General features: G+C 41.2%; 1 protein-coding gene across 2 annotated transcripts in view; it reads left to right on the forward strand.

Moving 5' to 3' along the window:
* HEATR3 (HEAT repeat containing 3) overlaps positions 1–13,390 on the forward strand; it is a 39,162-nt gene that overhangs the window by 4,260 nt on the left and 21,512 nt on the right. For both annotated transcript variants that reach the window (XM_006048944.3, XM_006048945.4), the window contains 6 exons: positions 870–957; positions 2,332–2,444; positions 4,712–4,821; positions 6,985–7,125; positions 8,571–8,848; positions 13,250–13,340. In XM_006048944.3, the coding sequence (XP_006049006.2) occupies positions 870–957; positions 2,332–2,444; positions 4,712–4,821; positions 6,985–7,125; positions 8,571–8,848; positions 13,250–13,340 (821 nt within the window). The remainder of the gene's footprint in view (positions 1–869; positions 958–2,331; positions 2,445–4,711; positions 4,822–6,984; positions 7,126–8,570; positions 8,849–13,249; positions 13,341–13,390) is intronic.

A 13,390-nucleotide genomic window follows, 5' to 3' on the forward strand; every position in this document is an offset into this window, starting at 1 on the left:
CTGCAGTGCTAGGCAGTGGGCTAGTGGGAGTGAACAAGACAAATAATTTCAGTCCTTAATGGATCTTAACAGTATTGAGGGAGGCAAGCATTATGCAAATAATCATGTAAGTGTGTAATTACAACCAATGATATTTACAAAAGGTGCTGTGGGAAGGGGTTCGGGGAAAAAAACTAAGGGCTTGATGTTTGAGGTAAGATCTGGGGGGTGAGGGGGAATTAACCAGTTGATGGAGAAAACAACACATGTACTGGGAGCTCCTGGACGATGGTGAGACATCTTCTCATTTCTCTTCATAGCCTGAGTGCCTAGCTCAGTGCGGTGCACTCAGAGGGTAAGCCATGTCTTTACAATTAAATGTAGTCAGGATTGTTTCAGGGAAGGTCATTCTCAGTAGCCTCACCCTTCCGATCCTTGAAGTCTTGACTCCAGGAAAAGGTCCCTTCATACAAGATCAGGCAGGAGAATTCCCTAGCAGTCCAGGGGTTAAGACTCTGAGCTCTCACTGCTGAGGGAGCAGGTTCAATCCCTGGTCAGGGAGCTAAGTTTCCATAAGCAGCATGGCATGGCCAAAAAAATAAGATCAGGCAGTAATTGATTTACATTAAATAGAAGTCTTCCCTCTCCCTGGGTACTGCCTCAGTCCTGAGAATTACACTGTTACAAGACAGAGTCATCTGTTTACTTCATGTAGAGCAAGGATCAGAGCAGGTGGAATTCTGTGGATTGGTTCTTCAGTGTCTTAGAGGAATTGTAAAGCTATTTCAAACGGGAAATGTTAAGTATGGGTAGACAGAAATAAACTTCAGTGCTTAGTATGTTTCATGACATGTGATCTGAAACTGGTGTGTTTTAAACTTCTTGTGTAGAAATCTCAGCGCTTGTGGCGGTTTCGAAGTCTGTGATGACATGGTGACCAAGGATATCATGACCCCGCTGGTTGCACTGCTGAAAGAGGTATGCTGCTTTCCCAAGTCTCTGTTAGTGCACGCACTCGAACAGTGTGGGGTTCTGTCTTGTTTCTAAGTACTTTGGTGTCATGTTGTCTCCCCTCAAAACATTCTGTAGGAATTGTGTTTCTTTTCCTGCAAACACTGATCTCTCATCGTTGACACTAGTCTCTAGTTTATCCCTGCTACCTTTATTTATCTGCTTGTTGGAAAAGACCTTCCTAAAAGTATAGACTGCCTCCTTTAGACGTCAAGCTTCATAGGATAAAAATAATTTGTGTTTATTGGATGCTTAATTATGTGTCTTGTGTGTTATTTTACTGAATCCTCAAAGCAATCCTATTTGGCAGGTATTCTTTGTTATTCCTGTTTTACAGAGGAGGAAGCTCAAGCATGGACATTAAGAATTTGCTGAGAAGACTAGATTAATTTTTCAAATTTTCTAATGTACCACCTTTATTGCAAGATGCAGTTCAGGGATTAAGGAATTCTCCCCCTGTCATGCCTCTGGTCCACTGTTCTGTATTGATGGGTAATTTTCACTTGAGGCCGTAGAAAGAATATCCAGGTTTGATAAGAAACACCATCATCCAAGGGAAAAGACATCTTGTCCCTTTAGAACAGTAATTCTCGTGGGGGTGATGTGCCCTGCAGGGGACGTTTGGCAATGTCTGGAGCCATTTTTGATTGCCACAGCTTTGGACGAGGGGTTGCTACTGGTAGTGCCTAGAGGCCAAGGGTGCCGCTAAGCATCCTACACTGGGCGTGACAGCAAAGTGTCCCACGTGCACCACAGCAAAGAATCATCCCGTTCAAAATGTCAGCAGTGCCAAGTTTGAGAAGCCTGATGGAGAGGATGTCATGGATTGTAGGAGCGGGCAGAACTGCAGAGGGGTTCAGAGCACCCACTTTGGAGCCAGGATGCCTGGATCTGAATCCCGCTTCACTAGATACTAGGCTGCACCCTCAGCAGGCTCTCTGTACCTCACTTTCCCATTTGTAGCAGGAGATTGGGGATAATAGTTCATCTGCGTTATAGGTCTGTCGTGACAATTAAATGACTTAATAGACATGGAATGCTTAGAATAGTGCCTCGCACTTAGAAGATGCCGTATAGATGTTAGCTCTTATTATGGATTATTTTTCTTTGCCTTATATATTATCTTGACCAAGTTAGATAAAATATTTTGTATTGATTTTACATTTTCACTTAAGATGTGAAATGCTTTATATCCAGCTTGTACAGTGACTTGTGAGAACTTGATGGGCTGGTGTTAACTGTCATTTTTGATGTTTAGTTTTTGTGATGCTTCACTGCCTTTTGCATTTCTGCTTGTTTATTCTTTTGAACAAAGGTGCTAATCGTGGTATTTGTTTACAGTGTAGTACTGGACTGGATTCAAATGAGATGTCTCCTCAGAAAAAAAAAGATCAGAACAAAAATTCTATTGAAAACATAGCCAACGAGGCCATAAACGTGCTATGGAATATATGGTAAGATGCTTTCCAGATGCATCTTCCTGCTTCAACACTACTCAGGCTTCTACTCTCTCTGTTAAACTGCAGAGGAATCTCTGTTCTCCTTTGTAGGCCTGTAAATCTGCTAATGCATCTGTTAATGCTTGGTAGCAGATCTCGTCAAGTGGCCTAAGATCAGCTGTCCTTCCCAAGCCCTTGTCCTCGTAGCATCACTGTATCTTTTTTTATTTTTTTGCCTTTCTGTGTGGCATGCAGAATCCTAGTTCCCTAACCAGGCATTGAACCTGTGTCAGTGCTCCTCGGAGTCTTAACCACTGGACTGCCAGGGAAGTCCCACTGCATCTTGCCTTGCTTTACAACTCTTCTATCCAGTTATTGCTGCCAACAGAAATAAGAGAAATTGTGGTCATTGGTGGTCCCTGCACCCCTTCCTCCCCCACTGCCTGTGTACCTTAAGCAGCAGTTGTCTTAAAGCTGGCCAGCTCCAGTGCAATAGATACTTTGATCTGGACTGAGACAGGGACCACGGACCTTGGTGAGTGCCATTTGACAGGGAAGTCAATGTCCGAGAAGAGCTCCTTTGGCCCCAGTGGAAAGGAGACCACGCTCCATTCCATCATTGTAGCAGTGGAAGGGGACTTGGAGATGGAGGCATGCTTTTAGGAATGGAGATGGCTAGAAACACAACCTGGATTTTTTTTTTCCTGCCCCATTTTATTGGACCACATTTCTAGCTGGAGTCTGTCATAGTTCCTTATTTTCCATCAACAGCCATGGTTATTTCTGACCTCTTAGAGGTATCTCTCAGAATACAAGGTTAGGTTGGATCCTGGAAAGCTGCCTGCACTGCTTGACTACCTACAGGCAGTCAAACTTGCCTATGGTTTCTTTCTTGCTTTTTTTGGCTGCACCACTCGGCTTGAGCGGTCTTAAATCCCCGACCAGGGATCAGACCTGGGCCCCCAGCAGTGGAAGCGCAGAGTCCTAACCACTGGACCACCAGGGAAGTCCCTGTGATTTCATTTTGAACTAGTGGACGCATTCCACCAGGGAAATAGGAGAGGTCAGATTTGAGGAAATGGCACGCAGGCAAGCTAGTGCGTGCTGTTTTTCTAATAACTTTAACTTATATAAATTGTTGAATTTGCAGTGTTTTTTTTTTAATTTTTGAATTTGGAAATGAAAAAAAAATTTTCTTTGAAAAGTGCCTGAAAAAGTGGTCTAGTAATCTTTCTTTCCTGAGTGCCCGTGAGCCCTATCTATATCATTTCTGGTTATCATAGCTCTTAACACTTTCGTTGCATAGTTTATGTTTAAATTATGTTTACACATGTATATGTTTTATTATCTTAACATATATATGCTTTATTTTCCTGACTATACGTGAGCTTGCTGTGGGCTTCTTGAGGGGAGGTTCATAGCAGTGTGGCAGTAACTAGATGGAAGGAGGGATAGATGGATACGCAGACAGGAAATAGTTTATCTTTAGACAGCAGGATTGGATTTAATCATTTAGTCAGCTCTGTCAGTGGTTAATCTGTCATGTGTGTATGTGGTATGTCTAGAGGAATATGCTTCTCTGGAACCATGAATAAAATTGTTATCAGTAACTGTTTACCCTATATTTAGCATGTATGTCAATTAATAACATTGATTACATTCATTCTGATTCTTGTATTAGAAGATACTGTAATTTCAAAAATATTTTTTGTAACAGTTTCTCTGTTGAAGATTGCAGAATGTTATCATTATAGCAGTCTAGATGGAATAATTAAAACTTAGTTTTACTTTCTTTTAAACGTGTGCTTTTTATATGATAAAAATAGAGGCCTTTAATCCTTACTTTAATTTATTATTACTGTGATATAGTGGAAAGACAGGTAGACTGGATCCAGGGACTCACCACTAACAAAATGTATGATCAATGGACAGATCACTTTACCTTTGGGGGTATGGGTTTCCTTGTCCACAGAAAGAGGAATTGAAGCAAATGATTTCTAAGGTCTTTTCCATCTTTAACCTCCTGTAAGGAAGCTGGCATGTAGATAAAGAGATTGGCTAATATATTGTACTGTAATTGGAATAAAAATTCAGATAGCCAGCTGTATTCATGCACAGTGACTATGAATGGGCATTAATTTCTTCATCTGTAAAAATGGTGGGGGGTTGACTACAATTCTGGTTCTTTTATAAAGCCTAATTATTTTTTCATGAATTTCTGTGGTTGATTTCTTAATGTTAAAATGTGAATAGTAAAACTTTTTTTTCCCCCTTCAATTTAGTGAATGCAGTAGTAGAGCAGTATCTATATTCAACAAAGAAGGGTGTTTGGAGATTGTATTAAAGTATTTAAGTAGGTTTTCCACCAATGTTGACCTGGCTATTTCAGTAGGTAAGTGAAGAAAAGTTTGTGTGCCCTTATTCAAGATTTTTTATTCAGACATAACTTATTTATTCTACGGGAGTGATTTTTTTTTTCTCATTGTATGTAAATGCATCGCTGAGTTCTATTCTGAATCTTTTAAAATGTGTGATTAATTCTTTAATTATTCATGCAGTTTTCCTGCTTTTGTCTCTAAGAGGGAGGAAAGGGATTATGTGAGCATATGTGGTTTCTAATGTCTGAACATTCTTAGAAGTTTTTATTAACTTTTGAAAGTTTTTATCTCCCATTTACGGAGAAGCAGTAACCCACAACTGCCAGGCCTTTGAGCCAAAGTTAATTGGAATGTAGACGATAACCTCTGCTTTTCTTGAGAGAGGAAGATAGTGATTGGAATTTCACGTAGGCCTGCTTCCCTTCCAGACAAGGAAAACAGAGTCTGGCAGCGTTAGCAGCCTTGGCTCCCTCGCTTTCTGCCTGTGGGGTTACAAGCCACTGGGGGCCCTCACTCAGCAGGGGGAGGAGACAGAAACCAGGGGGTGGGTTCTATCTCAATAGAATGCGGGGGGGCGAGTGGAGAAATAATGGATAAGAAGCATTTTTTATTCAACCCTTCATAACAGTAGGCATCTGTCCTTTTATTTAACTATACTTTTCTCCTGGCAAGGACAAGTTTATTCCCCTTACTGAAGTGTGTTCCCCTTACCGATGTTTCTCTTGGCTCTAGTGGAAATAGAACAGAGAAGGAAAAAATAATAGTGGAATAAATACTATTGGGAAATATTTTTAAATCAGTTTCTCAAAATGGAATCTTTGGCAGAGGGGAGACTTGTGAGTAAATGTGGATTTTAAAAACACTTGAACTAGAAAACTGGCAGGTGACTTTTAGTCTCAGAGGACAGTCTTTATTACAATAAGAGAATTTCAGGAAAGTTCATAGCTTTGAAAAGAAAAACTTCGCTTCTGTTTTTTGGGCCTTAAGTTTTGTAGATTTGGTTATTTCGTTTTTTTCCTAAAGAACTTTTAAAAAGAACTTTTAAAAAAGGGGATCAGAATAAACTAACTTTACAGTGTATAGCAGTATTTTCTTTGGCACTTAGCTAGGTTCATAACTTTTTAAAGGCAAATGTCAGATTGCTTCTGTTTTGAAAATCAAGCAAAGTTTATATATAGTAAAGTGAAATTCTGAAATTCCATGCTATGTATTAATACAGCTTTCTTTGAGCTCATGCTGTCTTAGCAATCACAACTTACCTTGGCTTTTTGTTAAATTTTGAATTTAAGTAGTCTTAATGAAAAAAAAATTACACTTGGATATATGTATATGTTCATATATGCATACATACGGATTTGTATATAAGTGTATTTTGGAATGCAGACTAGAGCACAATAATAACATGTATTTTGACTACTAATTTGGATGGAAATGATCTGCTTTGGAATTTTTAGACCTGGAAAGAAATGGATTTTATGGAATGCAGTATCTCAAAGAAAATAAATTTGGGCTTCCTCATTTGTGTGTCAGAGGTCTCCTCTGTCAAGCTTTTCATGCAGTCCCAGTTGTTTTCTACTTTCAGTTAATTATTTCTAATTTACAAGTTATAATCCATGATCTTGTTTTAATTGCGAGAGAAGAGTTAAGTGCTGAATGAATCATACGTCTATTAACACTTTACCCATCTCTTAATTTACTCATATTTTTGTATAAAATACCTTTTTTCTTTAATGTGCTGTATCATAAATTAACTTTTAAGATCATGCTGAATTTTTTACATGTCCCCAAACCTAGGGCTTGTCATAGACAACACTTGTCCACGCGCTGGTGTTTAGCCTACAGGCTGTTTGCTCCTGGTCTGCGACGAGTACAGAAATTGAGGCCAAATCTTTATAAATGTTTATAGTAATTCCACATTGTCACGGCAATTGAGAGCCTTTTAATTTATAAAAGTATAGTTCTGTAAAGGATTATAAGTTAAGAAAAAAGAAAAGTCTTTCATAGCTCTGATAATTTGGGAAGCCTCATTTGCACGAACTATGTTTGAGGAAAAGGGTGAATCTCCTACAAAATGTGTTCAGAGAAGTTCTAAGGATGCAAATTTTTTTTGATGAGTCATTTTGGTTTAAATTATCCAAGCGGACTTGTTTCTGAATATTTGATTTTTGTCTCTATAGCATATTGTTTGCAGACGGTGACCGAAGATAACCCAGAGCTACTGAAATCTTTCAGTACCCCAGCGTTGCACGTGCTGGAATCAGCAATGCTTTCTCCTGTCAGTTCCATGGAGTATCTTCTATTGAAGACATTGGTGGCAGGTAAAAGTGAACCACTTGCGATAGTGTGCATTTTAGTGACTTGTAGCAGGCAGAAATGGAGAGGCCAGAATTCAATCAGTCCCCCATTTCACCACATCAGGACTTTCCGTGCTTATGTCTGTTCTCAAATTTTTAATATTTAAATGGAAACCTTTAATTCAAGTGATTCTGCATAATTTCAAAGCCTTATAAGATTAGATGTGTTTTCAATTTAACAAGCTCCTGTTGTCTGGTAAAGAAATAGTGCTGTCAGGACCCCCTCTTATTTTTGAAGCAGTGAGTTCAGAAGTTGACAGCAGGCATCTAAGACATGACCACTCACTTTCCTATAAGATCTTTACCCCCAGTGCTTCTCCCCAGAATTTCTAAATACAGAAGTAATCTGATGGCATGTAAGTAGTAGGTAACTTACTGTGTATTTTCCTCCTGCCCTTTGTTTGGTCTTCAAAGGTAATTTATCTTGAGAGATGTTTTGTTTTTTTCCTAAACTGATAAAATACACACAAAATAAAATTTACCATCTTTACCATTTTTAAAGTTTTTCTTTTTTTGGCTACACTGCTCTGCTTGCGGGGTCTTTAGTTTCCCAGCCAGGGACTGAACCTGGCCTCCACAGTGAAAGCGCTGAACCCTAGCCACTAGACCAGCAGAGAGCTCCACCCGCTTCTTAACCATTTTTTTTTTTTTAATTGGAGGATAATCGCTTTATGATATTTCTTAAGCATCTTTAAGTGTACAGTTGTGTTAAGTATATCCACACTGTTGTGTAACCATCCTGCAAAACTGAGACACTGTGCACATTAAACAGCTCCCCGTGTATGTTCGTCCGTCCGTGGGTAGACACTTGGGTTGCTTCACTCTTTCGTTATTGAATAATGCTGCTAATATGGATCTGCAAATGATCTGTCTGACTCCTTTCAGTTCTTTTTTAACATAGCAGAATATACCGCAGAACTATTTTTATTTTGTCACCTTTTTAAAAATTAGTGTACTTCGCAGTAGCTATTGTTCTGGTTTCACAAGTGCAGCACCAAGAACCTGCTCCCTGGTTTGTCCGTGAGATCTTGGAATTTTAATGCATTCCTTTCCCCTCTTGGACTGTAAGAAACTGCTCATGAGAGCATTTCAGGTTAAGATGAAAGAAAGCCGAGGCAACTTAATTTGTCATTGTAAAAGAAACTCCATCGGTGTTTTCTCGGTCTGTTGGCTCTCTATCAGGGCAAGGCATTGTATGCCAGGAACGGGAGACGATTATGAAGGACCGCTGCAGTAAAGGGAGCTGCCTCTGGGCAGAGCTTTTTGACATTTAATAACTCAACAAAGGCAGTAGGACTGAGATTTCTTGAAATTATGCCTGAGCTTATAGAACCAATATGGTAGACACTGTATTTAATAAAAGATTTCACAGCCGATTTCTTTGTCCTCATGCTTATTTTTTTCCACAGGCACAGTTTGGAATCTAAAGGACATTATTCCATCCAAGAGTCAGGCAGAAATCATAAATGCCATACTAAAGATCTTATCTGAAGTTCTGGAAATGGATGCTGGCGAAACGGTTATTCAAATGAAGGAGGCTGAAACTCAAAGGATAAAAACCGCTGTGGAGACTGAGGACACACTACAGAGTGTTAATGGTGATGACCTGATGGAAGATGAGGAAATGGAAGAGATTCCTCATAGAAGGAAAGTCAGAAGGAAAACGTTCATTTCAGATTTACTTCCGGTAAGTCAGATTGGTGCTTTCAAGCATAGATTAATACAGCTCTTTTCTTTCAATAGATATCCTAAGCTTCGTAGGAAAAAAGGTTGTAGCAATTAATTATAAAGTGAATTTCCGTAAAAACAGCCATGTTTTCCCATTAACTCTCATTAAAACATCAGAAATCTCCCAAAGGAGAAAAAAAATCTGAGATGAAACATTTGTATAGTAGAGAAGTTGAAAGATGGGTAGACCAGTACTTTTGCAGTATTTGAGAAACATGCAGTCATGTGATGAAGAGTCTGAGCTCCCAAGACAGGGGACATGGGTTCGATTCCTGGTCAGTGAACGAGGATACTTCATGTGGCATGGTGTGGTCAAGAAGAAAAATATGTGGTCCTCTTCCTAACATTTGTATCTCACTTAAGTTTCCTACTCTCTCCCAGACTGTCTTCAAACTAAAGGATTTTTACTTTGCTCAGATAGTCCCTTGTAACCTTGTCTCTTCTACTTTAGAGTTTAGCCTTACTAAGCCAAAGTAGCAAGCCAAAGTTATATTTACTCACTACTGTTGAGCAGAGGAGGTAGGGTGACCCTGAGAATTAATGATGGTTTGTAGGTTTGCAGCCTGGGTAATCGTGGCTTACTTGTGCTGGGTGTGATGTTGGGGTGTGGGCGACCAGTCTCCAGTGCAGGCAACTTTTCAGCTGAGCCCGTCGGCAGAGATGGAGCTGTTCTTTGGGAAAACATTTTTCCCAAGGAGGAGAGCAAGTCCTCAGAAAGCCAGGGAGGACATCGAGCTGGGCTTTATTCATCCAGGTGCGCATTTTCTGTGCTTATGCTGAGTCCCAGGCACTGTGCCAGAGGCTACTGGTAGAAAGATGATAAGACGTATTTCCTGTCTTCAGGGACCTTTTCCATCTTGTAAGGATGGACACGTAATTTTAACTTATTACAGTACCTGCGCTAAGAGCAGTGATAGGTCTGTCCCCAGACTTCTGAGTGAGTAGGCACAGCTGACTCAGCCCTGATGGGAGCAGAAAGGAAGAGACTCTCAGGAGAGGCTTGGTGGACCTGAGCCGTCTGAAAGGATGGGGCAGACAGCATGGTGAAAGCAGGTTAGTGTTGTTCGAGGGGCCTGGAGGCAGGAGAACCAGTCAGGGGCTGCCGAAGTCATTCTAGGGAAAGATGGTGATGCTTGATCTGGAAGGACTCTAGGGATGTCCTCTCACCCTCTCTACCGTCGCACGTGTGGCCTGTCCTAATTCGTGTATGAGAAACTGAATCTGAGAAGTGTCTTAAGTCAGTGTCTTCAAGTTTGGATAGATTTATTTTTAAAGAATTCTTTTTAAACATTTTAAAATTTATTTTCTGTCCACACCACATGGCATGTGGGATTCCCTCATAGCTCAGTTGGTAAAGAGTGCCTGCAATGCAGGAGACCTGGGTTTGATTCCTAGGTGAGAAAGATCCCCTGGATAAGGAAATGGCAACCACTCTGGTACTCTTGCCTGGAGAATCCGATGGACAGAGTAGCCTGGTGGGCTACGAGTCCATGGGGGTCAGAAGACTCAGACATGACTTAGTGACTGAACAACACAGCAACGTGGCCTGTGGGATCTTAATTCCCCAACCACAGATTGAACCCATTAGAAGCACAGAGTCCTATTAGAAGCATTAATTAGAAGCATTAGAAGCACAGAGTCCTAACCACTGGAACGCCAAGGAAGTCCCTAAAGAATTCTTAATGGGCATAAACTCATCAGAGTACCACCTTCTTACATTCAGAGCCTTGTAAAGCTGAATTGGTGGTGTTCTAAAGCACTCAAATGTAGTTAAGAGCTGTTTTCTCAGTCCCCGTGAATGGCTGTTAGGTGCAAAGCTTTGTGTTAAGTGCTGGGTTGAACACAAAAATGAAAAGTCCCTCCTGCCCTTGAGTTTGCTTGGCAACTCCATATCATATCTCTCTTGTGCATCTGAGTCAGAGTGGGTAGAGTTTAAAGTCAGTAAACAAGATAGACAAAGGCATAGCTGTGAGCCTTTTCATCCCAAAGGGTGTTGATAGAACCCCAGCAACATCTTCTCAGGTGCCACGTGGAGGTAAGTTACAGATCTGGGGTTCACGTGTGGAACGTCAGGTGTAACAGATTGGCGCTCGGAGGCTCTTCCGCAGGGGCTGGCATCGTGCTGACCAGGTCACTTTATCCTGATGGACGCATCTGTACTGCGTTTCCCCACCCCAAAATCCCATCAGGGGAGCAGTGGGAATCCCACTTGGGCTGCCTGGGGACTCTGAGAGATCGGACGTCCCTGGTTGGGGGTGGGAGAAGAACCACCCCTGCGGGTTTGCCCCATCTCCAGCTTTGCTTCCGGGGGACCCTCCAGGGAAGGTTTGAGTGGGGAATGGGATCCCAGTCCACCCAAGATGAAGTGCCACTATTTGAAAGTATCAGTGTTTAACTGTTATTTAGAGATACACATTCTCAAGTATTACTTACAGATAGAATTTTGGTGCTTAGGAAATGCAGTGTTTTCTCCTAACAAAAGCTCGCTTTTTAAAGTCTGTCACCGTGGCTGAGCAGACTGGGTGGTTAACGTGCTGGTCAGGCAGCCAGTGTTTTGGTGCCAGTAGGGTGCTAAGCATCCTGCTGCCACGTGCCAGGAATACAGATTCACAGGCAGGCAGCTCAGGTCTTTTCACGCTGCCCAGTGGCTTGTGCAAGTGTAATGACAAACCTGGAAGGAGAGAACCAACCCAAGTTGTTGCCATAACATGCAGAAGTAGAACACTCGTTACCTGGCTTCCGCAGTTAGCAGTTATCAAATCATGGTCTGTTTTCTTTCATCGCCTTCCCTACCTACTCTCCCCTCTCACTACTGAATACTTTGAAGCAAATCTCAGTTGTCATAACATTTCCTCTAGCTTGGTTCTTTATGTCAGTTTGATAACAGTAAGAAGCAGGGGATTGTTCTGAGCAGGAAAGTCAGGTAAAGAAACGGAACTTGTTTCAGAGTTGTTTCATGCCAGATCTTCAGACATGTTAAGTGGATGAGAGACCGGCAAGGGTGTGTCTTATTTAGAGTCTCAGCATACACGTATGAAGTGAATAAGAATAAATTTTCTGGGTTCGATCCCTGGGTTGGGAAGATCCCCTGGAGGAGGGTATGGCAACCCACTCCAGAATTCTAGCCTGGAGAATCGCCATGGACAGAGGAAAGAGTCTGGTGGGCTATAGTCCATGGGGTCTCAAAGAGTCGGACAGGACTGAGCCGCTCAGCACAGCACAGCAGAAGAATAAATTTTGGATACATTCTTGCCCGTAATAGAAGGAACATAAATATAGGGATTCCTAAAGTCTATCTACTAAATTAGCAGTCTGCTTTTTTATTTTTTAAGAGTGTGTTTCAAAATTACAGTTAATTCATTGCACAGGAAGTTGCTAGAGGATTATAAATGAGTATGAACATTCTGGAAAAGGAGAACAGAAATATGTCATAGGATCTGTAGACATGTTTTTAACCTTTGATCCAGTAAATCTGAGGAAATAAGATAACCAAGTAATGTGAATTATTCCACACTAGAGGAATGCTTATAAATTATAAAACATTCATTTAAGGGAATATTGCACAACCATTGAAAAGACAATTTTTAATAGAAACTTTTGAGATTGGGAATCATCCAGACAACAAAATATACATCATTTTTTAGCATGTGCACTACTTTGGAATAGCAGTATAGCTATTTCACTTTTCATAGGTGACTTGAGAATTAAGGTCATACAAATTTATGCAACCCATTTTGAGACTGTTAATTGATGTTAGGTTCACATTATTTATTTCCTCAAGAAAAAGTCCCCCTTTTTCTTCAGTCTTAAAGGAATGCTTTATTGCAGTCTTCAGAGAAAGCCAGAATGCGGCAAACCCGTCTGCTCCTTAGCCAAGCTCTGTTGGTCACATAAGGGCCTGTTAGTAATTCTGGTTAGCGCAGACTTTTCTGAGAAGACATCTAAGCATGTAAAGGCAGGTTTGTTGTGTATAAGTGCCTGGCGTCTATAACGAACCCTTGTTTTAATCTTTGTATGCTGAGCTACTTCTTAACACAGTATATCAAGTTTCAGGGTGAATTCAGTTCAGAATTCCTGAATATTTATCTGTTCTCTCCAGCTAACTAAGCAGCACTTAGAGAAGCCGTGCGGAGAGATGGGAGCCGGTGAACAGTGGTGTGGCGCACAGCGCCGAGCGGAGTCGTAATGCCTGCTTGTCCTTCAGCCCGTTAGGACTCTTCTTCTGCTCACCCACCCCCGCCGCCAGGTCCCCTGTTCCAAGTGCAAATACCATTTAGTGGGCTTTAACTAAAGAAAGCCACCTGAAAATAGTTTTCTAAACCTTGGGGTGAGCGTTGGTCGTTTGCCTTTTTTTTTTTAGCCCACCGACAAGGAGCTGAGAGAGACCATAGCATTGCTGACAGCTCAGCAGACGGCTCTGGAAATCATTGTGAACATGTGCTGCAGTGAAGGTGTGTTACCAGTTCCCATTTAGATATTCTCCCCAGCACTGGGCGGGCGC

This window comes from Bubalus bubalis, chromosome 18 (genome assembly GCF_019923935.1).
Source record: "Bubalus bubalis isolate 160015118507 breed Murrah chromosome 18, NDDB_SH_1, whole genome shotgun sequence".
In the NCBI taxonomy this organism is placed as follows: domain Eukaryota; kingdom Metazoa; phylum Chordata; class Mammalia; order Artiodactyla; family Bovidae; genus Bubalus; species Bubalus bubalis.